The sequence below is a fragment of the Aricia agestis genome, chromosome Z (genome assembly GCF_905147365.1).
Source record: "Aricia agestis chromosome Z, ilAriAges1.1, whole genome shotgun sequence".
Taxonomy (NCBI): Eukaryota; Metazoa; Arthropoda; class Insecta; order Lepidoptera; family Lycaenidae; genus Aricia; species Aricia agestis.
In genome coordinates, this window is record NC_056428.1 from 14,858,027 (window position 1) to 14,885,743 (window position 27,717).

Consider the following 27,717-nt stretch of genomic DNA (forward strand, 5'->3'; position numbering starts at 1 on the left):
ACAATAATAAACGAAGTGAATAAAGGTTCATAGAATTATGGTCAAGAGTTTAATGTTAATCAGTAAAAACATTCACCAAGAAAATATAAAGTACTGTAGTAATTTACTTACTTTTATTTACCAATCTCTCTACAAGGTCTGCCTTTCTTCCACTACAGGAAGCACCCCTCTTCCTTAATTCTTCTTTGAGCTAATTTAATTTCCAGGTACAATACATTGCACAGGTAAACATCAGACAGGTAAACGTGGCACAGGTAAACGTTATTCGGAACGTGCACGTCAGTAGTGACACATTTCAAACGAAGTTTTAGGGGCATGTGTCAAAAAATAAACAACAAGAGTTTGTTTATTTTGTAAATAATAAAGCAAATAAAATATATAGAACAATAATTAATGGTATTTGGGTTATATTTAGTTAAAAACTACTTGTGGAGAATGAATATAATCATAAAAAAACTGGTGTTGAGAGTGTAAAACACTCTTTAAGTTCAAGGCCCAATCTATGCTAAAATGAAATAAATTGGTGTTAGCAGGACATGTAAGGGATGTAGAAGAGCTAAGAACTAATGGCAATGTTTTATTTAATACGAGCCAATATAATTCGCCGACTTTAGCAAACTATAAAACAAGTTCAACCGTAAGTACTCAACCAAGGCTTGTTGCTGGAGTAAAATGCAGCTGCGTTTATAACCAGAGCGGCAAGTGCAAACATACTCTTTTAATCAGTAACAAAAATACGAGCAATACTTTATACTTGAAAAAATAAATGTAATGTTTTTAAAAATCTTGTTTTATTTATTTTCACAACATAAATACTCTTGAAGAAAATCGGAGTCTATAAATTTACTAAAAAACTGCAAACATTCTTCAAGTTTCTGAGTTACACTTTCAATAAATGAGTTTCTAAAATAGTAACATAGAATATCATTGCTTTCAATATGGATTCTTACTCGAGCAATATCATAAGTCCTTTCGGTTTCCTCTTGATAGTACTCGTTTTATTTTGCTCAAAATAGGGGCATAATAATTTTAACTTTTTACCCCTTTCATCTAAAACTTGCTTACTTGAAAACCTTTTTCATTTAAAACTCTATCTCCAGCTTCTAAAAGATCAATTAAACCAGATGTAGTACCTATCTGGTTTATCGTCATTTGTGAGTCACTGTTTCTTCCACCTGATAGGTACTTTGAATTTAAATGAAATATTCTATGAAACTATCACGGCAAGTTTTGTCCAGAGAGAGAGACCACGGTGATCCATCATTCATCAACACTAAAATAATAGGTAGGTATTAATAGCTTTGTAAAATGCAACTCAAATAAAATTGACTTGATAATGCAATTTTAGGTTATATCGAATCACATACTTTTTCATTTTTACAGCAGCTATCCATTTATATATGATCTAATTTCCTAGTGGATTTAGGAAAAACATTATATTTGTATAATGACTACCTATTTCTGCTGTTATTTTCGCAGTCTACGATACAAAAACAATTAAGACCAATTTCTGAAAATTTCAAAACAAGATTGACAAGTTTGTTTGACTATTAGCTGAGCCTCTTTTTTTGCATATTTTTGCCGCGGCAAGCGCGGCAATCGCTTTCTTTACCCCCTCCACCCACTTCGCACGCTCCGAATACAAAAATATTTCGTATGAACCGACAGTATATATTATGTCTATCATAGACTTAATATATTATATGGTAATAACTAATAACATTGTACTAACATTATAATTATAATAATAACAGTATGATAACATCATGTCTATACGTGGACCGTTTGCCGTGGTCTATACTCTATACCAGCGTTGCCAGAATGTTACTTTTGTAACATTTTACGTTACTTTTGACCCTTGCATGTTACATTCATGTGACATGACTACAGATGTTACTTTTACGTTACTTTTGGTAATTGAAAAAAAAAAGATATTTGAAACCAAAAATGCGAAAACGAAACCATAACGAAACGCACTAAGTTTTATTGAGTTTTGTCGTTACAGCTGACAAAGCTTTAAATGAACGTGGCGAAAAAAGGAACTAATGCTGCCATCATACAAAAACGCCCCCGCCCACGTTCATAAAATTAAAGCCGTGTCGCACCTTAGTTTAAAGTTTTAATGACGGTCCTATTGGTAGACTTGGAGCTAAACAAAATAAAATGCCTTCGTAAAAATAAAATATAATCGGCCAAGTGTGAGTCTGACTCGCTCATAAAGGGTTCCATACCGTGATAGAGCAAACATAGGTCAAAAATTGTGTTTTTTTTGTATAAGAGCTTATTTTATTATAATATGTTAATTTGAATATTTTTTTATTTAAGTATAAATAAAGTACACATGGGATTTTGTGGAAATATCAAGTGCCTACCTATTATTGATATCCAGCAAAAAATGCCAAGAAATCAAGTTTGTTGTATAGGAGGTCTTTAACTATAATATTTTGTTTTTAGTATTTGTTGTTATAGCGGGAACAGAAATACATAATCTGTGAAAATTTTAAAAGTCTAGCTATAGCGGTTCTTGCGATACAGCCTGGAGACAGACACACGGATAGACGGACATACATTAAAGTCTTAGTAATAGGATCCCGTTTTACCCTTTGGGTACGGAACCCTAAAAATAAATAACTTCATCTCTATAAGTATAGTATTTTTCGTGCATTCTGGATCCTACACCCCCCCCCCCCCCCCCCGGCATTTAAAATATTAAATAATACGAAATGTTACTTTTCCCCACAAAATGTTACTTTTTGCATGACATTAAGTAGCTTTGGAACATACAGCACTGGCAACACTGCTCTATACTCTATGGACTATGATTGTTCAACTTGCGTGAATCGATTGTGCATTCCACACTTGTATTTTTTGCGATTTCTATATTTAGCTGTGACTTTATTGTGTATTTCCAAAGCTTTGTTTAGCGAGCAACTTTAAAAGGGTAAGTAAAAATTGATCGTAATAAATAGGTAAAAAACGTACCTAATATTACACATAATATATAATCTGTGTATTACACCACCAATGTAGAAGTCGGGGTACTTTCTAGACTTATCGAGACAATTATTGTTTTTTGATGTATCTTCTCTCAAACATTTATTTTGCCTAGAAAACAAAAGCATTAATAAAAAAACTCAGTTTTTAGTACATTTTTAACCTTTTCAAAAATTTATTGTATTTTCCTCTGACACCAACACAATATTCCATATTGCATCACATTTGCTCTCTAAGGATTCCACGTAGGTATAATAACACGCACAAATTTGTAATGAAACTATAGGAGCAGGTGCCAAGTAAATTTCTGTATGTTGTATGGGTATTATTTAAATCTTTTTGATGATTCTACTTACATTAATTATAGATAGTAAATATAACAGAACAACATGTTGGTCACAAATCATAATTTCCCCACTCTGTGTTAAAATTACATACCTACTTACTCAAGAAAAAAAATTATAACTAGTACTTACTTAGTATATTATTATCTGTAAATATACTAAAATTTACTAATTATAGTAACTTCCAAGCCTACTTAATAAAAAAAATCTTTCTTTTAAGTATATAATCAGCATAAATTTTGTTACAAAATTACTCCAAATCATTATTTTCACATATCTGTAAATATCATAACCCAATTTTTTCTCTTTCAGTTGTCCAAGCAGAGACAGGTTTCACCAGTGTTATCCGGAAAGGTAGTAAAAACGGCTTCCAACAAGTTAAACGACAAAGAGCAACCCAACTACAACACAATGTGTATGTATTGATTTTTAATTTGTTTTTTTTTTCTGCAGCCAGGAACAATGTGGCAGACGCCTGGAGTGTATCCCGGAGGTTTTTATGAGATATTTCTGTTTTAATAATTGTTGAATGCAAATAGTTGTTGTGACAGTCACGGCTATGAGTAATTTTAAGTAAATAATATCAATCAAAGGTTTAACCCTTAGGTTGATTTTGTAATACATTATTATATTTGTATTACAAGTGTACTTAATTAAATACACTTCTTGCAGTTGCACTTGCAGAGAATTATTTTATTGTTATTTAAATTTAAATGTAGAATAAACACAAAAGTCACTTATTGGTCCAATCTTGAAAAATATTATGTTGTTTGATTTGTGTTTGACGTATATGAGATATTTTGCTGCAATGTGAGATTACAATTATTATAACACACATGAAACACTTTGCAGTTGCATTGTTTATCATACTTGGTTTGAAGGAATTGTCTGTTTTTATCACAACAGTCTGTAATGCAAACAGTGACTCATGAGATATTATATTCAGTGATTAATAATACAATAAACTCGAGACCATTTATTATAACGTATTATACCTAGTTTTCACTATCTTCAGATTAATACACTAAAAATCATAAGCACCATAGTATCACATTACCCTTTTTCACTGTCACTTCTATTGAAATACTTTACTATATTATGTAGAATATGTTATAACTTCATTATTATTATTTTATATATTATACCTAACTAAATCTCACATCTAAATAATGCAACAGTAGTATAAGACTTAAAATTACTCTTTGTAGCCAAAATTTTAATGTTCAATGTTGCACATGCACTGTCCACTTCTGCCACATTTAGGGTTGCCATCTTGTTTGGCAAGAAATAAAGTATATTCAGATCTCTGAAGTATTTTCAACAGTATTTTAGTAAAATGAACAGTACGATCGAGGAATTAATTAGAGCTCCTGTCAAAACTAACTTGAAATTTAAAAAAAAAGTCTGAGCGTCTTGGTTTAATACGCCATAATAAAGTGTTGACATTTTGATGCTGATAACAGTATTTTGTATACTTTATTTTTCTTCAACAGTAAAAAGTATAATTTAATGAAAAACAGTATAATACTGTTTAAAACAGTATGGTTGGCAACCCTACACATTATAATTTCATTACCCGTTAAAACTTTATCATTGTTTAAAATACCATGTTTCCTTTTTCATGAATAGTATTTATGAAAAAGACGACATGATATTTAGACAAATGATCAAAGTTAACAGGAAATTTTGATACCACTAAGCTAGCATATTGAAAGCACAAAAGTACCACAACAGTTACACTTGCTACAATATTTATTCACAGATTTGCCTGTGACACGAACTTGTGCTAAGACAGACACTGAAAATCTTGAATAGCTTATGTAAATGTATAAGATGAATGTCTTTATTAGAGGGTTTGATTTTGGTCACTGCTGGCTGGTCAGCTTGTGGGAAGTCACAGTTGCTATTGTATTGCTCTATTGTGCATGAAAATGTACCATCAGAGTCATTAAGCCATAGGCAGATGATGGATCTAAGTTATTGGGTTAGACTAAGTGAAGTCAGTGATGAGTGACATGATTTGTCTATGGCTGACAATACCCCAACTTTTGGTGGTCTGCAATCTGTCTATGGAGCAATTTCTTTGATGAGTGGTGTTCCATGTGAAGCATGATCGTAAATATTTGTGTGCCCTTGATAAATTATCAACTGTTTGATGTGTTTGCTAATATCAGATAAGATGGTACAAGCGTAGGATGTGGTTTAAATACCAGTTCTAACTTCTAAGGTTTTAACAGTTTTGAAAACGATAACATACTTAAATATTTTATTCTAATTTCTAAATATCTTAGTTAATATTTGATTCAACCGTATTTTAATATTAAAATCACTATCTGTGAATTCTGTTTTAAAATACTTGCATAATTTTAATACCGGTTTCACTATTTAGTGGTTTAAATAACTGATACTAATTTTGACAATTAGCTTGTTGTTTTCCATTTAGGCATGAATGCTATAATATGATTCAATATAATTTTTTTACCTACTTTATAGGAACTTTTAATTTTGACAAACTTAACTTAATTATACATGAAAATGACGAAACTAAAATACTTACTGTCGCACTCAGAGACAAAAATTAATTAAGTACTTAAGTCATAACGGTAATTAAATGAAGATTTTGACATAAACCTCACAGTATCTGTCAAACTGTTCATTTCATTACATAGGTAATTATTAATAATAATATATTTTGTCTCTGAGTGTGGCAGTCAAAGTCTTTGTCCCGTAAAATATTTCAATTTTACATCAACAAATTCAAATAGCAAAGTATAGAATGTAGTATTTTAAGTAATCTTGAACAGCTTAGTTTCACATTAGTGCTTATGTGGGCGAGTCTGATAGGATAAATTACATGATTACTAGGTTAAGGTAATAGCAACAGATTAACCGGTTATCTTCTTGCTTAAAATAACCATTGCTTTTAAAATATACTTTTTATATTATGATATAGTATCGTATGGGAACCATACTTTTTCCGAGTTAGAAACTATTTCTTTTCTTTCTCTCAAAGTGTCTCCATCGCTACTTACATCAAAACTAAGTTTGAACTATGGGTACTGTATAAATTTCAGGTCATAAAGATTGTGGTCGTATATATGCCGTGAATCGTGATAGCTGCATCATTTTAGGGGAAGTCCCGTCCATAGACAAGTCGAAATGTAGAGCGATGTGCGTTCTTTGTCGTATCATAGTATTGAGTATATTGACTGTTGACGGTTTGACGTCACAGTTTGGCAATGACTAATAGCTTTGTCCACACTGTGCCTCTTTCTGTCAACAGCGAATGTGAGGCATGCCCGCGACGCATGCTCTCTGACCGTATCCAAAACTTCAAAAATGATAATGTTGGCGTTGCGTTCGTTGACGCATTCAATTATTGAATGCGCCAAAACGAAAGTTGAATGAAAGAAGATGACGGAAATTGAAGACGAAAGCGCATAGTGTGGACATAGCTATCGAGTGTTTCCTGTGAAGACAGGTTTTACTTGTAATTTGTAAATTGTAATATTATTGTAGAATGTAGGTACCATAATAAAATTATTGATTTTTATGATATGAAATTTAGTACGAAATAATCTACACGCATTAAACTGTGCGAAGTGCGACTGAAATCTGTAGTTACGAAATTCTGATGCAGTACTTAGTAATATTAGATTTGTTTTAGTTTTCACTTTCTATTGCTCTAGAATTTATAGGGGACATCCTCGTATGAGTCATATTATGACGTATCGACGTACGTAATTAATGACATTATTTATGCGAATCGACGTGAGACTAACTTTTTGTATCGATTTCTACGTAGCCATAGTTGAATTGGCTAGCCTGGTCGACGCCTGGGCTGCTCGTCACAAATCAAAAATGCTGACAGATTCAGGTACTTACTAATCATGAAATGTATCGAGATTAACATCTACTTTTTAGAATAATAGGCCTTAAACGGGTGCTTTCACAAAAATAGGGCACCTTTTGAGGGTATTTTGTCTTCATCATATTTAATTTGTTATTGAATTCCCTGATAGTGTACATGATAGGTGATCAATTAATTGTGTCTTGTCTAAAAGGGCCAGTCACTTTATGCCTCATTTTAGGAATTTTTTAGAGTTTTGCTAATTTAGGCATCTATGGACTGACAACTTTATACTCTTCATGCGCGAGTCTGACTCGCACTTAGCCGATTTTATATTATTTTAGGACTACTGGGTCAATACTTCTTATATAATATATAAAGAGTGGAACTGTATCACCAAAGTATATATTTTTCAACATTTGGGCCAGACCAAAGCTGTTTGAAATTTGACTGCTCTTGATGACTACAGCTTTTGATATAATATTTTCAATAATCGTTTTTCTTAAGTCTATTATATTTTTTCAGTTGAGAAGGCTTTAATAATATATGTATTTCGTTATAGTACTGATGTTTTCATACTAAACGTCAGTCCAAGCGCATTTAGAAGCTAGGGCCTGATGGTCTAGAGGCTGATTATTATTTGGAATAAAATTGAACTTAAAATTCTGTTGCAAATAACATATTATTCATAATATGTTATTTGTCTAATATGATATTGCAAACAATGCCGACGTATTACTTATAAATATTGATTAATTCATAAGTATTTAATATCAATAAACAATAAAATTAGTATTTTTACTACTTTTAGCTGTCCTTCCTTTCTAGAATTTTAGGCTCTTTCCATCTAGGGCCGTGCTGACAGTGGTCCCTATCCCTTCATCAGATCCATTACTAAGTCCTTGCTTGGTTACCTTTCTACCGTGGTCAACTGGTCACCAGGCCTGCCGCCTGAGTATGATTTTCTAGATATTTCTGGAATCCTTAAATGGATTAATCTAATGTTCTTCTAATGCGATAGTAATAACAACAATGTTATAGCCTTCACACATTGAAGCTGAAATTAAAAAGTAATTTCATTTCAATGTCAAGAGAATCGATACTTACAACAGTTACAAGGTTGCTGGTTTTATTTACATACTGCGACGATAATAGTAATATCCATATTTTACTAACTTTACTAATATTATAAATACGAAAATGTGTCTGTCTGTTACTTCTTCACGCCCAAACCTCTGAACCGATTATCCTGAAATTTGTTAAGGAGATACTTTGAGTCCTGCGAAAGAACATAGGATACTTTTATCCCGAAAATATACGGTTCCCGCGTGATAAACGAATTTTAGCGCAACGGAGTTGCGGGCGACATCTAGTTATGTATAACTTAAAAGACTATTAAGGGGGCGACTAACCCTAAAGTGTCAATTTTATAATTCATTTTTATACTTGAAAATAAGCCCCGAATTGTTTCATTTTTTTTAAATTAGATACTACGTTATATTTCCGAGAATTCGATCTGAGCAAAAACACGATATCTTAAAATTTTTTCGATAGAAAAAATCACAAAGATGCATCTAATTTTCACGAATTTTTCATTTATTGCCATAACCGTGCATTGAACTAAGTTAATATTTTAACACATTGTATAAAATTCTATCATTCAGAGATCGACCTAGCGGATTTTTAAAATGTTGTATATTTGTCGAGTTATTGAGAAAAAACTAATTTGGCGATGAATCCACGTCGTTCTTTTTCACCTGGCATATGAAAGACGGGCGTGAGTGTGAAGAGAGAAGGACGATGTTTGATTTTTGGGGTTAGTCGCCCTCTTAAGTAAAATGTCCTTCAGGGCCTAACCAAGGATGCTTTGGTTGACTAGAGTACAGTTTGAGCCCTGGTCTCCTATATAGTGCTATTTTTTAGATGGCTCACAAAAATAATTCTAATTTCTCTCTGTTAAAATTAGCAAAACTTATAAAGTCCGGTTTCAGTCTACACTGAAACCGGACTTTCTGTCATCAAGATAATTTTATAATAAATAAATAAATATTTATTGCAACCCCACAACAGGTCATATTTTTAAATTATAATAAAATTAACTATTACTATTTAAATATAATTTAGAATTATCATAAGTATTATCAATTTTGACCCTATGAAATGTAGAGTTCCTTCGAAAATTTCGCCATCGTCAGTTAGTGTTAACAGCTTGTTAAAATATCATGTCTTCTTTTTCATTCATATGAAAAGCGAAAGAGGTAACGTGATACTAATTCGAGCATTAACTTAAACAGTCGTTGGTGAAATTGGGTCTAAGGCTGCCTTTACATTAATCGCGAGTAGTACGGCAGCCGCGCGACTTCTACATAATACTTAATTATTTATACTAATTAAAACCGACTTCCAAGGTAAAAACAATAATAACATCCTTATAATATGAACTAAAAAGTATTAAATAATTTTTCCTATCTAATAGTGCCTTTTTCCGGATTCGGCTAAAACTCAACTATTTCTGTACTCAATCTTCATCATTTTGAAGTCTAACCTAACCTAACCTACTCTTGGACTTTCTGGATCGTGTTTGTTTTTGTTTTGGTAGGGGGCTGCCCCCCCCCCCCCAACAGCAACTATATAACTAATTCAGCAACTCCACAGAATACACATTTGTACAAGCTACTCTATCTTAACGAAATTATAAATAGTTTCTTTTAAATACATTAACTTATAAGTAGGGAATTATATCGTAAAAGAAACACAAACACGAATATTTGTTCGTAATTTATTTATTTGACAACTACTTTGCTACATATCCACCAAAAGGAGGGTGAATTTGTGTACGAATTCGGACATCTACCGGTCTCTAGCACTTGTAAGTTGTATGACTCGTCGAGCGATCTTTACACGAAATATTTCGAGTGTTTTGAGAATACACTAACTATTAGCAACAAATTATATCGTGCAGGAAACCGGTCTCGAACGCTTCAACTTCCAAGCGGCCACATGTGGTGTACGAATTCGGACATCTATAACCGGTCCCACTCGTTGGACTCGAGCGATCTTTGCACGAAATATTTTGAATGTGAAGTTTTGAGAATACATAAACTGTGTTACTTTTCTCACATCCTGAGAATTGTGCCCCAGGTGCGCGTGGTCTATGGCGCGGGCGGTTGCATACTAAGGCATCGCGCCGCTCGCTTGACAGATGAAGCGAGACCACAGGCGAGATGGCAAACAGTTATTGTACTAATGAACGCTAAACGCAAGGCTGGTTGAAATTAGGTTGTTTTCCAGAATAGTAGTTGAATAATATCTCGGCTATTTCGGAAATGAGACTTTTTTTTATGAAATAAGGGGGCAAACGAGCAAACGGGTCACCTGATGGAAAGCAACTTCCGTCGCCCATGGACACTCGCAGCATCAGAAGAGCTGCAAGTGCGTTGCTGGCCTTTTAAGACGGAACAGGGTAATAGGGGAGGGTAAGGATGGGAAGGGAAGGGAATAGGGTAGGGGATTGGGCCTCCAGTAAACTCACTCACTCGGCGAAACGTTTCACGCCGGTTTTCTGTGAGAACGTTGTATTTCATCGGTCGAGCCGGCCCATTCGTGCCGAAGCATGGCTCTCCCACGTATATCCCTCAGAGATATGCATGTACTTACTTGTATTATCGAAGCAGCTTACTTCTCAAAGTAATGTCAAATGTGTGCCTTACGCTCTGGAGTTAAGGCTGAATTTGTTATGTTTAATTTTGGTGACATTGGTGACCCTGACGTGGTAATGATGATGATGATGATGATGAATTTAATTTGCATAGTAGCATATGCTTTCAGTTCTTAAAACAGCGCCTAAACCCGCGAACTTGTATTTATAAGGAATTCGGAGTTCTCTTAGTATCTTCGGAACCATAGTATACCTCGGTGCAAAATCTTGCGTTTTGGTAGCATATGCTTAGGATGATTCTTATAAAACCAAAATCACCATATGTTTCCATATAAATTTAGAGGAGTTCCCTCGATTACTCATGGATCCCATCATCAGGTCACCACTTTTGTGAACATGGTACCAAATTGGAGTGAAACCTAATACAACAAAACAAAAATTTCGAAAATCGGTTCACAAACGGCGGAGTAATCGTTGAACATACACAAATAAAAAAAAATTAAAAAAAAATATCCACAGCCGAACATATAACCTCCTCCTTTTTGGAAGTCGGTTAAAAAGAGCCGCGCGGCTGCAGTTACCTAACTTGAGATGGATAAATATTTTAAATTCAAATTAACTACATTCCCCGCTACATTCCTATACTTAATTAACATTTATCAATAATAATTTGACCTACCGCAAAACTAACATATTAGCCATAAGCATATTTACTTCATCTATACATACGTATAACGTATGTATAGGAGTTTGTGAATCCAATTATCACATAGATGTGAATAAAACAATGCCATTCAACATATTAAGTAACATACAACGACTGATTTTAGTCTCTATGCCATTGTGTTACAGGCTACAGCTCGAAAAAAAAAAACAATTGAGACTATTATCCTTGGCTTGTGTGAAAAATTGCAAACAGTTTTTGCCTGAGCGCCTAGCGAAGCGTATGTCTAAAATGTTTTAACTTTTAACTATAGTTGACTATAGTGGAATTTATTTGGAGTGAGAAACATTGTGAATAATATAGAAGTTTCATAGTGATTTCGGTATAAGTGCAAATATGAATAGTAAGTGAACTTTATAATTGCAAATTCGCGTGCTAAAATATTGATTTTAAAAGCCGATTGTAAAAATGTTGTCAACGTTATGGCTAGGGCCATTAATCAACATTGAATTTAGAAATATAGGATTAGCTTAGTGCTTACATAATTTTGAAAATATGTTTAAACAACGCCCTCATGTTATCATTATTACACACTATTTTAAGTTGGGCTTCCTAAAATATGTAGATAACAATTTTGCTAACAGGCGACTTCAATGCCTCTTTACTAGCATTTTAGCATACAAAAAGCGTAAAATATGGAAAGACGTGTTACAATTTTTTCGAAAATATTAGAACTAGTTGATGCAACTCCTTTGCGCCAAAATTCGTTTAACCGTGCCGTATATTTTTACGGGATAAAAGTATCCTATGTCCTTTCCCGGGACTCAAAGTATCTCAATATCAAATTTCAGCAAAATCGGTTCTGCGGTTTGGGCGTGAAGAAGCGGTAACAGACAGACTGACAGACAGACAGACAGACGGACAAACGTTACAGACACACTTTCGCATTTATAATATTGAATATGTACTAAGTATGTATGGATAGTTATTTTAAAATTCTAGAGTCCAGACCAGTCCAGACCCAGAGGCCGGACTTGCCAAATGCGTCCAAAATGCGTCATTTAGTCAGACTCCTCGGCGTCGTCTGTAAAGCCTGAAGGTCGAGACCTCGTTTAATCATTCTATCGAAAAAGTTGTGACTAACAGGACGTTCTATCATTAGTTTGTTCACTCTGTAGACTACCTGGCTCTATATAATATCATAAGTTGTCTTGTTAATGTACAGTACATTATATTATAGTACATTTTAGAAAAGCATAAATGTATTATTATTTTTAACAAAAAATTAAAACCGACTACCAAGGTAAAAACAATAATAACATCCTTATAATATGAACTAAAAAGTATTAAATAATTTTTCCTATCTAATAAGTAGTGCCTTTTTCTGTATTCGGCTAAAACTCAACTAGGTATTTCTGTACTCAATCTTCATCATTTTGAAGTCGGTACCAGATATAGCTGAATCTTCAGTCTGCCAGAATATTTGAAATTTTTGACGTGGGAGAGCCATGCTTCGGCACGAATGGGCCGGCTCGACCGGAGACCACGTCCTCACAGAAAACCGGCGTGAAACAGCGCTGTGCGCTGTGTTTCGCCGAGTGAGTGAGTTTACCGGAGGCCCAATCCCCTACCCTACCTTTCCTACCTTCCCTTATTCCGTTTCCTTTCCATCCTTACCATCCCCTATTACCCTATTCCCTCTTAAAAGGCCGGCAACGCACTTGCAGCTCTTCTGATGCTGCGAGTGTCTATGGGCGACAGAAGTTGCTTTCCATCAGGTGACATCAGGTGACCCGTTTGCTCGTTTGCCCCCTTATTTCATTTAAAAAAAAAACTTTTGTAACTGGCACCGACTTCAAAATGATGAAGATTGAGTACAGAAATACCTAGTTGAGTTTTAGCCGAATACAGAAAAAGGCACTATTAGATAGGAAAAATTATTTAATTGAATACTTTTTAGTTCATATTCTAAGGATGTTATTATTGTTTTTACCTTGGAAGTCGGTTTTAAATTTTTGTTAAAAGTAATAATTTCACTCTTTTTAGTTACCTAGTAAACTATCGCGTACTATACGTAGAATAATTAATACACTCTACGTATCTTATTACAAGCTCACCGGTGAGCGAGACACTATAGAATAACAATAGATTTCCAAGAATCCACGATCGAAGGATTAATAGGAGTATAATCACTAAAACCGTTTCGGAGGAGTAAGGTAACTAACATTGTGACACGAGAATTTTAAATAATTTATGAAGATAAGAAGATGTACTTATTTATTGTATTAAATAATAATATTATAAGACACTTATTTAAAGGGTCAGTTGTAAATTGCAGTTTTGATAAGTTAAAAATTATAAATGGCACGTCTAATAACTAGTTTAGCAGTTAAAACTAAGCAGTAAAGTAAACAAATATGAGTTGTAAAAAATAATGAAATGGATCATTGAAAACATTATTGAACAGTAAAATAATTCAATGAGCGGTAAAAATTAATGAATGAGCGGTTACGAGCAGTGGGCAGTAACGAATCGGAATTTGTCAGTAAGAAATTCTCATAATCTCATTCTAAGCCGCTTTTTAAACAATGAGGTGGTAAAATATAATAAAATCGGCCAAGTGCGAGTTGAACTCGCCCATGGAGGGTTTCGTACCGTTATAAAGCGAAAGTAAGACGGTCGCCCGCATCGCGCTATCGATGACGCGAAGATGTTTGGTATAGCCGTTTAACTTTCACAGCAATATTTTTTTGTCTTTAACTAACCGTAATCGTAAACTGAAGTTGTTTGCATAAAAAATATATTTTAAGACCTATTATAATACTAATTATCCTAAAATTCCTAATCAATCTGTTTCAAGTTTGTAAACTTAAAATAGATTGATAGTTAAGTAACTAATTATTATTATAATTAATGAAATACTCTTATTAATTAAATATTTGCAAAGAAATGCTAAGACTACGACTATTCTACGACTATAAAACGGGACCCTATTACTAAGACTTCGTTGTCTTTCCGTCTATCCTGTCTGTATGTCTGTCTGTCTGTCTCCAGGCTGTAACTCAGGAATGGTAATAGCTAGAGAGTTGAAATTTTCACAGATTATGTAAGTATATATATCTGTTGCCGCTGTGACAACAAATACTAAAAACAAAATAAAATAATATTTAAGGGGACTCCCATGCAAAAAACGTGATTTTTTTGGCCTTTTTTGCTCTATAAATCAATAATGGCCACAGGTAGATACTTGAATTTTTCTCAAAGTCCTTAGTTATATTATGTCTACTTTAATTAACCGACTTCCAAAAAGGAGGAGGTTATACGTTCGTCTGTTTTTTTTTGTATGTTCAACCATAACTTCGCCGTTCGTGGACCGATCTTCATGATTATTTTGTTGTTGTACAGGGTTGAATCCTAGGTTGGTACCATGTTCACAAAAATGGTGATCTGATGATGGGATCCATGAGGAATCGAGGGGACTCCTTGAAATTTGTATGGAAACATATAGTGATTTCGATTTTTTCTGAAGTGTTTCAGGCATATACTACCAAAAAGTAAGATTTTGCACCAGGATGTACCCTGGTTCCGAAGGTACCCAACAGAACTTTTGAATCCTTATAGATACAAGTTCGAGGATTTTGGCTTTATTTATACTACTCCAAGCAAAAGCCAATGAATTCTACATTATTTCTGCTAAACATAGGCTAAATTTTATTTTGGAAAAAATTGGGTTTCGTAAGATATTTGGGTTTTTCGGACGCCAGATGTAAAATCAACCAGAAAAGTTACTTATTTTGCGTACGCTGCCGAAACTATAAAAGATAGAACCATAAAATGTTCTAAGTAATTGTAGATCTTATAAATATCTACAAAAAAGTCCGCGACACACTATCTATGTCGAGTAAGGCACAATAACAATTTTGTTATTTAAAAATCTTGAATTTTTTTGGACAACATTTAAACGCGTTTATTTTACTTATGCAATTAATCCTTACGAAAATAAATTATTTCATCACTAAGTACGGTTTATGTAGATAACATTTGGTCTTTGAATGATTAAAATTGGACGTTTAGTTTTGAAATTATGGCGAAATGAAAATATAACGATAGTGGGCGTCACCAAGCGGGAGGAAGACAATCTGTGCAGTGTGTACTATATGCATCCCTTCGGATAATGACTGCGTCCGCGTCGTCGATATCAGTGTTGCAGTCTGTGAATTGACCTGAGAATCAGTTTGCTGACCGACTCTTTCCTGGGTACGCTTTTTGCAGCCGTAACCGACATCCACGCGGGCGGAGCCGCGGGCGACCGCTAGTAATAATATGTACAACTCTAAGACAACAAGCTATAAGTAATATAGCCTTGTGGTCTCATAGGTAACTAAAAAGGGTAAAATTATTATTTTTTAACAAAAAATTAAAACCGACTTCCAAGGTAAAAACAAAAGTAATACTTATTCCTAAAAATAATCTAAAAAGAATCAAACAATTCTTATTCGTTATTATAGTGCCGTCTTCAGACTTCGCCTAAACCTCAACTATTTCTGTACTCAATCTTCATGCTTTTGAAGTCGGTACCAGCTTATCTTAGCGTAAGTTCTATGTCAAGGATCTCAGAACTTTTCCGGGCTGGTAGCGACTTCAAAAGTACGAAGATCTGAGGCGAAGTCTGAAGACGGCACTATAATAACGAGTAAGAATTATTTGATTCTTTTTAGATTATTTTTAAGAATATATATTACTTTTTGTTTTTACCTTGGAAGTCGGTTTTAATATTTTGTTAAAAAATAATAATATAATATCAATTTGTCTCATCATCCTTATCTCTTTAACATATATGGGCGATTCCGCTAGAGACGACCCTCAACACGAATTTTTAAAGTATAGCATTTGTTACATTTTTTTATTGAATTATAAATAAAAATATGTATATTTACTAGCAAAAGAACTTTTATGAGTAAAAATTGTAATTTGAATGATTTAGAGCATTTTGAAGTGATATTATCTAACGGCGCGAGAAAAACTGCTTATGCCACACATGATCATTTTTACTCTAAATCACTATCTCGAAGTTGAATTTCATTACATAATATTGACTTTATAACATAAGTTTCTATTTCGGTACAAAAAAAAAACAACAATTTTGAAATAGTTTTCAAACATTATTAAAGGAAAATTGCCATGGTTGCACCCGCGATAAAAAGGTACAAAAGTTTAGTTTTCTCGCTAAAATATGTTGTTAGTAATTTAAAACTTTGTGAAAGTAAGGAGAAATGTGAAGGAAAATAAGAATTAATCATTGGAACAAACTATTTTATTATTTTTAATAAAAAAACAGAACCTTTAATGTGGTTGCGCCCGCGATCGAAGCAGTACAATTGGAAATGCAACAAATTATTTTTTGACTATTCTAGTGATTTTCGTCTTATTTCATATTATTAAGGTAAACAATAACGTTAGATTATATTTGTTATTATTACTTTACATGTAATAACAAGTTTTATAAAAATTTGAATGGAGTCACATCGTGTTTTATATTTTTCGAAATATTTTATATATTATATATAATTTTATATTTTATATATACCTAATATTAAAGTTTGGTTTTATAACAATACATCGAAAAAGGTTTGCTTAAGTTACATATTTAATTGTTTTTAGTGATTTAGATGATTTCTTTTCTCAGATCGATAAATGACTGATAATTAAAAAATAATAAAATTTTAAATAGTATTATTACCATTTACTAATAATATCATGTATTGCATATCAAAAATGTAGAAATTAGTCGCAGACTTATGAATAAATTCAATTTCTTTAGACTCGTTGCGCCCGCGATATTCTGATGTTGCACCCGCGATCGTGAAAATTGTTAATAATTCCTAGTACTAATTACTTAAATTAATTGTATCTAGTTAAATCATTTCTTTGTCTTATACACTTTTGAAATATAACCCATATAAATTACTAAAAGTTCCACAATTAGCAGTATTCTCAAATGAACTAATCCGAGTTCTTAATAGAGGACCGATTTGGTTGCACCCGCGATAGTACTTCAAACATGTTTTGTGGCTTTTCTTAGATTTATTTTTAGTTTTCATTTACAATTTAAGATTGAACTAGTGTGTTTTATTTTGTCAGAAGGACGCTTTAAGTGTGTCAAAATGTTGCACCCGCGATAATGGAATAGCCCATTTCTATATGCGTGTTATATATTATACCTCTTTCTAGTCAAAATATGTTTCAATCCAGTGATAATGGCGCCTAAATGTATAACTGTAAATGAGCAAATAACCTGCCTGCTCGTTATGTTATATGCACGCGAATGTTAACATTTATGTTTATAGTGAATGTTGAATTTGTTTTGCTAGTTATTATGATTTCATAATACAATATATAACAGCTGTGCCACAGTATAGATGATAATATTCAGTAGACCATCTTAATACATGAGTAACGCCTCCGTGGTCCAGTGGTTAAGAGCGTTGCTCTTGACTCGGAGGTCGTGGTTCGATTCCCGCATTGAAATCATGTTATTTCCAAGTATTGTTAGGACAATGCAGGCTGCTCACCTGATTGCCTGACAAGTAAGATGATCCATGCGTCGGATGGGCATGTGAAAAGTCGGTCCTGCGCCTGATCCCTCGCCAGTCGTCGTGTCGGTCTTCCGTCCCACTGGGTTATGAGAGTAAAGGAAGAGAGAGTGCTCTTGTGTACTGCGCACACACTTAGACACTATAAAATTAGTCCTGCGTAACTGGCCTGGTTTCAATGAAACCGGCCACCGTTACCGAAACCGGCATGCGAGTTATTATTAACACATGAGTACGTAATAAGAGTCTCTTTAAGCAGAACAATTTATATTTAACATTATTTGTATTTAAATTTTTGATGCTCTCAACATTTAGAATATTAGGTATGAATTGCAATTTTTTTTATATATTGAACAAGCAGTGAAAATCATTCTTTTTACTATTCCTTTCCCAAGATAAGCTTAGCGATATAAGATGTAAAATTACTCATAAAGTTTGTGTCTATAGTAATTAGTAACCAATAAAATGGATTGAATTGATATAAATCACACAGGCCAAAACAGATCCAACTTGAAAAAAAAGGAACAACTCATAAAATAATATATGAAACGAGCTTTTGCTCGCGGCTTCGTTCGCGTTAAGAATTATATTCAAACTTTCATCCCCTATTTGAACCCCTTGGGGTTGGAATTTATCAAAATCCTTTCCTAGCGGATGCCTACGTCATAACATCTACCTGCATGCCAAATTTCAGCCCGATCCGTCCAGTGGTTTGGGCTGTGCGTTGATAGATCACTATGTCAATCAGTCAGTCACCTTTGAGTTTTATATATATATATAGATTTTATTGTATGCTTGCGAATTTGTTCATTGTTGCAATACTTGCTTTTGCTGCGTATTACATATCTTTTTATATATCTTCTTTTGTTATGACTTATGTTACGTAATATTACTAGCTCTGAAACGATATGGACCAGTTTAAGTTTCTCAATATTATAATAATACTTTTAGTTCTGCAAAATGCATGGCGTTCCAGCGTTTTTTTTTCAATAATAAGCAGTTGTGTTTCATAAAAAGTAAAATTATGCTATCCCTGAAACTACTATACTTACAAACTAAATTGGAAGCAAATATACTATAAGCAAAATGTACGGTTCCAGTAAAAATCCCTGTTACTTTTTCTACAATTACAATTAGCATTAATAACATCGCCTATGGATTGTATGTGATGTGTACAAGTAATTGCATGCGTTGGGGTGTTTACTCACCGTATCACAATATGCTAACATAATATATTTACTTATCATTGATTCAACTCAAGAATGTTATTTTATAATGTGTATGATATGACCGAGTTTTTCTTGAGATTTTATGGAGAAGTAGCGAATTTTGTGATTGTTATTGTTGATTATTATATTTCACTAAATGACCCGGTGAAATATGTATCACTTTCCTCATAATATAATCCTTCCCTGGACTTCTACGAACATTTCAAGACTAAAATTTGCCAAATCGGTTCAGCTAGTTCAGCCGTTCTCGAGTTGTAGCGAGACTAACAAAATTAAAAAATTATTTTTATTTTTATAGCTTCTTATTATAAATCAATTTGTATTTTGTTTTATGTGGTACATGGGCGAAATTTTGTTTCCTTTGCTAGCGATTTGAAAGATCTATGTAGGTTCCTAGGCATACAGGTAATATCCTGTGTCTTAGACCGATTTCCTCTGACTTCCTGCAACTTGATTGCAAAGAAAGCTATTACCATTGTAAGAACAAAATGTACCATCGAGGGAATTGATTCCGAGGCAGTTGACAGACCAACTTAATTTGGACAGATCATGTCAATTAACATCAAACTACGAAGGTCCCCCATCTGCCTATGAACCAACTACTTACTCTGATAGTACATATTATGCTTGTAAATGTCTTTTGTCTTTTGCTTTGTGACAGGTTCGAATCCTGCCATGATTTAATTTTATGGGCCTTATCTGCGTTGAGCGTGTGCCCGCCGTGCGCTCGCCATAAGTCTCCTCTACATATCGGCGGACGCGTCGGCAGATTGTATCTGCGGATGCGTCCGCCGATGTGTATGTTGAATTTGTTTTGCTAGTTATTATGATTTCATAATACAATGTATAACAGCTGTGCCACAATATAGATGATAATATTCAGTAGACCATCTTAACACATGAGTAACGCCTCCGTGGTCCAGTGGTTAAGAGCGTGGCTCTTGACTCGGAGGTCGTGGTTCGATTCCCGCATTGAAAACATGTTATTTCCAAGTATTGTTAGGACAATGCAGGCTGCTCACCTGATTGTCTGACAAGTAAGATGATCCATGCGTCGGATGGGCATGTGAAAAGTCGGTCCTGCGCCTGATCCCTCGCCAGTCGTGTCGGTCTTCCGTCCCACTGGGTTATGAGAGTAAAGGAAGAGAGAGTGCTCTTGTGTACTGCGCACACACTTAGACACTATAAAATTAGTCCTGCGTAACTGGCCTGGTTTCAATGAAACCGGCCACCGTCACCGAAACCGGGATGCGAGTTATTATTAACACATGAGTACACAATACACATGAGCATAAGCGTAATAAGAGTCTCTTTAAGCAGAACAATTTATATTTAACATTATTTATATTTAAATTTTTGATGCTCTCAACATTTAGAATATTAGGTATGCATTGCAATTTTTTTTATATATTGAACAAGCAGTGAAAATCATTCTTTTTACTATTCCTTTCCCAAGATAAGCTTAGCGATATGAGATGTAAAATTACTCATAAAGTTTGTGACTATACTCTATAGTAATTAGTAACCAATAAAATGGATTGAATTGATATAAATCACACAGGCCAAAACAGATCTAACTTGAAAAAAAAGGAACAACTCATAAAATAATATATGAAATTTTATTGTATGCTTGCGAATTTGTTCATTGTTGCAATAGGTACTTGCTTTTGCTGCGTATTACATATCTTTTTATATATCTTCTTTTGTTATGACTTATGTTACGTAATCTTACTAGCTCTGAAACGAATTGGACCAGTTTAAGTTTCTCAATATTATAATAATACTTTTAGTTCTGCAAAATGCATGGCGTTCCAGCGTTTTTTTTTCAATAATAAGCAGTTGTGTTTCATAAAAAGTAAAATTATGCTATCCCTGAAACTACTATACTTACAAACTAAATTGGAAGCAAAATGTACGGTTCCAGTAAAAACCCGTGTTACTTTTTCTACAATTACAATTAGCATTAAAAACATCGCCTATGGACTCTATGTGATATTGTGTACAAGTAATTGCATGCGTTGGGGTGTTTACTCACCGTATCACAATATGCTAACATAATATATTTACTTATCATTGATTCAACTCAAGAATGTTATTTTATAATGTGTATGATATGACCGAGTTTTTCTTGAGATTTTATGAAGAAGTAGCGAATTTTGTGATTGTTATTGTTGATTATTATATTTTTCTAAATGACCCGGTGAAATATGTATCACTTTCCTCATAATATAAACCTTCCCTGGACTTCTACGAACATTTCAAGACTAAAATTAGCCAAATCGGTTCAGCTAGTTCAGCCGTTCTCGAGTTGTAGCGAGACTAACAAAATTAAAATTTTATTTTTATTTTTATAGACTATTATTATAAATCAATTTGTATTTTGTTTCATGTGGTACATGGGTGAACTTTTGTTTCCTTTGCTAGCGATTTTAAAGATCTATGTAGGTTCCTAGGCATACAGGTAATATCCTATGTCTTAGACCGATTTCCTCTGACTTCCTGCAACTTGATTGCAAAGAAAGCTATTACCATTGCAAGAACAAAATGTACCATTGAGGGAATTGATTCCTAGGCAGTTGACAGACCAACTTAATTTGGTCAGATCATGTCAATTAACATCAAACTACGAAGGTCCCCCATCTGCCTATGAACCAACTACTTACTCTGATAGTACATATTATGCTTGTAAATGTCTTTTGTCTTTTGCTTTGTGACAGGTTCGAATCCTGCCATGATTTAATTTTATGGGCCTTATCTGCGTTGAGCGTGTGCCCGCCGTGCGCTCGCCATAAGTCTCCTCTACATATCGGCCGACGCGTCGGCAGATTGTATCTGCGGATGCGTCCGCCGATGTGTAGACGGCGGTTTTTTACCGACTTCCAAAAAACGAGGAGGTTATATGTTCGGCTGTGGATATTTTTTTATTTTTTTTTTGTATGTTCAACGATTACTCCGCCGTTTGTGAACCGATTTTCGAAATTTTTGATTTGTTGTATTAGGTTTTACTCCAATTTGGTCCCATTTCACAAAAGTGGTGACCTGATGATGGGAACCATGAGTAATCGAAGGAACTCCTCGAAATTTATATGGAAACATATGGTAATTTTGGTTTTATGAGAAGCATCCTTAGCATATTATGTTACCAAAACGCAATGTTCTGTGATGTGGACTGTGGTTGTATGACAACTACATAATATGTACTAGATGTAAGTAAATGATTTGCAAATTTTGCAAATTGCAGCATTTTTATTCAGTGTGCATCTCATGAAAATTTAATATCGAATTTAAATAGCCAATTTTATTCATTTATAACTAAAACAATGCTTATTTAATTATTTACCCCTAAATTAAATATTCGTAGTATTCGCTTATTCGTAAATATTCGTATTCGTAAATAAAACTAGTAATAATCCTAATTTAAAAATAACAAATTTTAAAAGACCCATCTAACGGCAAATTATGGTACTGCTTATCTGTTTGATAGTTAGTGAACGGTTCATTGCGTATTCAGAAACGCAGTGACAGATAACCGACGTTTATCCTATACATAACTTTATTGTATCAATAGCTAATGAAAGTTTAACTGGGAACTTCAGAAACCGGGCATTAGACTATTAAAATTTTTTCAGAACTTTTGTTCTATTGTGTAGTTTATATACGTTTTAGGATAATTACGTTTATTATAATATGGGAACTAATTTTTGCAGTAGCCTGAGAAAGGACATATGCTACTTTTTTACTCAAAAAAAGGGTTGTAAGGGGGTGAAAATACGAAAATTTGTTCAAATTAAGTTAGTTCCAAAAATTCATACTAGATGGCCGTGCGTCTCTTACATCGCGCTAACGCTTGCCTACCTACATATGAGTATCGAATTTTTTCGATTGTTATTTCTATTTTACGTTATTTAATAAGTCAGTACTTTATATTATATACAGTGACGTAACCTTAAACCTATCAATGATAAATAGTTTATGGGTAAGTTGTGTAATTGGGGGGCTAAATAAGCTTTAAAATTTGGCATAAAATTTGAAATATTATGTGCACACTGCACAGCCGTTTTGATTTAAGGGGTACCAGGGTTTTTTTTTATAAAAGCTTTTGACACCAATTTTGTTAACATCGCGCGCTATAAACTGAAGTCCACGCGGACGAAGTCGCGGGCAACAGCTAGTCTGTTATATTCAAGAGTATCATTTCTCTGTTTCTTTACGATCCTTTGGTTAGTAAGTCAGTATCTGAAACAAAATATTGTTTGTCTAATCTTATTACATAATAATCAAAAATATCAATGTTGCTTAAAATTACATGCCAAAACAAGATGAGCAAATAATAGAATCTTTAAAAGTTTGGCTGCGACTCATGTAATTTTCATAATCCATACTAATATTATAAATTCGAAAGTATCTCTGTCTGTCTGTCTTGCTTTCACGCCAAAACTACTGAACCGATTGCAATGAAATTTTGTATACAGTTATTCTAGAGTCTGAGAAAGGACATAGGCTACATTTTGATGTGGGAAAATATCTTATTTCCATGAAAATATCGATGAAAATTAATTCGCATTGCGCGTGGCCAGCGCTCATCCCGGGGGTCCTGGGTTCGAGTCCCGCTGGCGGAACAAAAAGTTTTCAATGTTCCTGGGTCTTGGATGTGTATTAAAATAAAATTTCAAAAATCTTAAACATATTTTATGTATAATATTATAAAAAATCCAGAAATATATCGATGCAATGAACATTTTAGTTCTAATACGATTCAACAGATGGCGTTTTATTTTTTACATTATTGTAACATAGAACTAATCATACTTATTAGTTAGTATGTTTCTGTTTATAGTTTTTAATACGTTAGAATATTATGTTTAATAATATAATCACTTGGTATAATAATAATCAATCTATCTTATCTTATAGAACTCCTACTGCATTTCTAATATATGTGACAAGTTGACAACAGAAGGCGCTCTAAAATAAAGGAGTTCGAGTGTACCGTGTTGGCCTATATTCCATCCAGAAAATATATCAATGCAATCAACATTTTAATTCTAATATATGAAAACAGATGGCGTTTTAATTTTTACTTTATTATTGTAACAGAACTAATCATACTTTACTATATAATATTGTTTTTATTCATAACTAGCTGTTGCCCGCGACATCGTCTGCGTGGACTTTAGTTTATAGCGCGCGGTGTCAACAAAATTTGTGTCAAATTTAAAAACTTTTTAAAACCCTGGTAAGTGCTTCCGGTGTAGCGCGGCCCTTAATTAATCAAAATACCCAAAAACAGCTATGCAGTGTGCACATAATCTATACTAATATTATAAATGCGAAAGTATCTCTGTCTGTCTGTCTGTCTGTCAGTCTCGCTTTCACGCCAAACGCCAAAAGTATCTCTGTCTGTCTGTCTGTCTGTCTGTCTGTCTGTCTGTCTGTCTGTCTGTCTGTCAGTCTCGCTTTCACGCCAAACGCCAAAACTTCCGAACCGATTGTAATGAAATTTTGTATACAGATAGTCTAAAGCCTGAGAAAGGACATAGGCTACTTTTTTACTCGAAAAAAGGGTTGTAAGGGTGTAAAAATGCGTAAATTTGTTCAAATTAAGTTAGTTCCAACAATTCATAATAGATGGCGCCGTGCGTCTTCTACATCGCGCTGACGCTTGCTCAAAAGTCTTTCTATAACACGTGGTATCATCTTACATTTAAGTTTCGATTTTTTTCGATTGTTATATCTATTCTACGGTATTAAATAACTCAGTACTTTATCTGTGCAGTGACGTAACCTTAAATCTATCAATGATAAATAGTTTATGGGTAAAGTTGTGTAATTGGAGGGCTAAATAAGCTTTAACATTTGGCATAAAATATAAAGTTTAATATAAAAAAATGAAATACTTATTGTGTGCACACTGCACAGCTGTATTGATTTAAGGGGTACCAGGGTTTTTTTATAAAAGCTTTTGACACCAATTTTGTTGACATCGCGCGCTATAAACTGAAGTCCACGCGGACGAAGTCGCGGGCAACAGCTAGTTATTATAATAAAAATCACATAGTCAACACTCTGCCTTACAATTTCCTATTTTGTTACCTTCTTTTTCTTAGATACGTTACCACTCAAAAGTAACAAAAAAGGAAGTAACAAATAAAGTTAAATAAACTTTTCAACTTGTATACGCGTATAACTAAAACTAATACTCGTTTATGATTTGACTTACGAAATCAAAATTGGGAGCTTTAATGGATCTTAGGGAGAAATAATAATAATATTAGAGCTTACCTGCGTTTCTTGGGTAACAAAGACTGGAAATTTTCTGGACCACTATGCTAATAGACAACCTTCTGTTCGCGCACGTGGAACGTAAAAGAAATATCAAAACGAAAATAAGATGGATATCGAGCTTAATAATTTTGCCAGTATACCAAAACATATTTATACCAAAATAGACTCCAAAATTTTAAAAAATATGGTCACAAAAAAGGAATTTCAAAGAGGAACTTTTTCCGCGATACAATAAAAACATTATTTATTAAATAAATTTGTTCTAATAAGACCAAATATTCTTTTTAAATGATTTATGGTCTTGTAGCCCTAAATAAATACATAAGTCGTTTCAAAAATTTCCGCTAGGCCTTACAAATGCAATCAATTGTTTGGGAAGGTATGAAATTGGGACACTTCACTTTTCATACAATTAGATTAGACCGATTTTCAAAAAATTTTTATAGTTAATAATTTATTAATATAATTCTAATTTGTAAATGTTTTTTACTGAATTTATTTAACTTACTACGTATACAATTTAATAGAAACGGGTAATGCTCTATTTTATTTATAGAAAAACATATTTCAAAATGTGGGACAAAGATTTAGAAAGTACACTTTTTTGAAAAATGCTCAGATAGGAAAAATTATTTAATACTTTTTAGTTCATATTTATAAGGATGTTATTATTGTTTTTACATTTTTTCTGAACTAATAATTTAAACAATTGAAATATTAAAAAAACGATTATAAACAATAAAATATTGTTATTAAGAAAAAAAATGTTTCTAAAAATCATAATATTTTCAAGAGAATAAAGGTAAGAATTTTTTTTTTAAAGCATTTAAATAGTCCATTGGTTAATAAATTTTTTATTAGCAAATGGCGGAAAAAATTTTTTTTTTCGTTAATACATTTCCTTCATTGATATGAAAAAATTACGTGATAATAAATGAAACAATTTTTTTTTAACAATATTACCTGGATTTCTAGTTTGTTGTTCAAGTTAAAAAATTATTATAAATATTATATCAATTTATATCAAGGGCTCCACGAAGTGAAAAATTTTTACGAAAATTATTTAAGATTTTATTTAAAGTGCAATGAGGACGGAAGTTCGAAAAAATTTCGTTACTTAACATTTGTTTAATTTGTTGAAAAATTAACTTGAAGTTAAATTTCCAACGGGAGCAAATTCTTTGAAGTGTTCGGAATACACCATAAGTTTTTGAAGTTTTTAAATTAATATTTAATACCTTTAAAAAAATAATCAGTGTTACGTGCTCGGTTTTGAAGCCGCGCGCTACCTAAAAATGCCGCGCGGAGGCTTACTTTCAGCGTTAAATTAGAATTATAAATAATAGAGATAGAATTCTGGGAGTGGGAGTTTCTTATGGAAATTTCCTCCTCTTTAAGAATCTTTTTTTTATACTTCTTAAATGTTAATAGTTTCGAAGTTTTTAACAAAAAACGTAATACCTTTTTTTGGCAACCTAATTTGCTTATAACTTTTGTAATTTTTTGTGTGCCAATATACGCTTCCGATACATTTTTCTAGACGTCTTCCCGAATCTAATGAGCTATCGCACGTATTTTTATGACCCTTATCTCTATATTTCGCCATTCTCAACTTATCGTTTAGACTATATATTGTATAATTTACAATGAAAGTTGAAACCGTACAAACAACGAATGTAGGTCAAAGTGCCGGCTACCGTTCACTAGAAACAACTATTTTTAGTCGCGTCCTGGTTTAAGAAATTCAGTATTTTGATAAGCGATTTTCAGTCTTTTGGTAAGCGATTACCATTTCCAAACTTAGCAAGTAGCATACGCTCATCCAGCCATGAAGTAGAAATGGTATTCCGAACGAGCTTCTTACGCGCGGGTCTTTTCGCCGGGCTAGTTCCCGAACCGGTGGTAGGCATATTATCAAAGATTCGACGTTCAAAGTGTATTTCATGAGTTTGATTTATACACGCTGTGCCGATTTAAATGCAATTTCAAATAATGTATACGCTTACTATGAAAAATATTGTAATACGCTTCTCTCGCGATACTTACACAAATTTCGGCGCTAAGATGGTGCTATTAGTTGGCCGCATGCTTTTATAAAAA

General features: G+C 33.3%; 1 protein-coding gene across 3 annotated transcripts in view; it reads left to right on the forward strand.

Annotated features, from left to right (window-relative positions):
* Nucleotides 1-2,807: 2,807 nt before the first annotated feature.
* Nucleotides 2,808-27,717, forward strand: part of LOC121739388 (protein lifeguard 1-like) — a 35,656-nt gene continuing 10,746 nt past the window's right edge. Inside the window, exons 1-3 of one of the 3 annotated variants that reach the window (XM_042131835.1) lie at nucleotides 2,808-2,941; nucleotides 3,651-3,692; nucleotides 3,792-3,831. In XM_042131835.1, coding sequence (XP_041987769.1) covers nucleotides 3,801-3,831 — 31 coding nt within the window. In that variant the 5' untranslated portion in view covers nucleotides 2,808-2,941; nucleotides 3,651-3,692; nucleotides 3,792-3,800. Of the gene's footprint in view, nucleotides 2,942-3,650; nucleotides 3,754-3,791; nucleotides 3,832-27,717 lie in introns of all 3 variants that reach the window. The other 2 variants (XM_042131836.1, XM_042131837.1) reach the window with 2 other exon arrangements.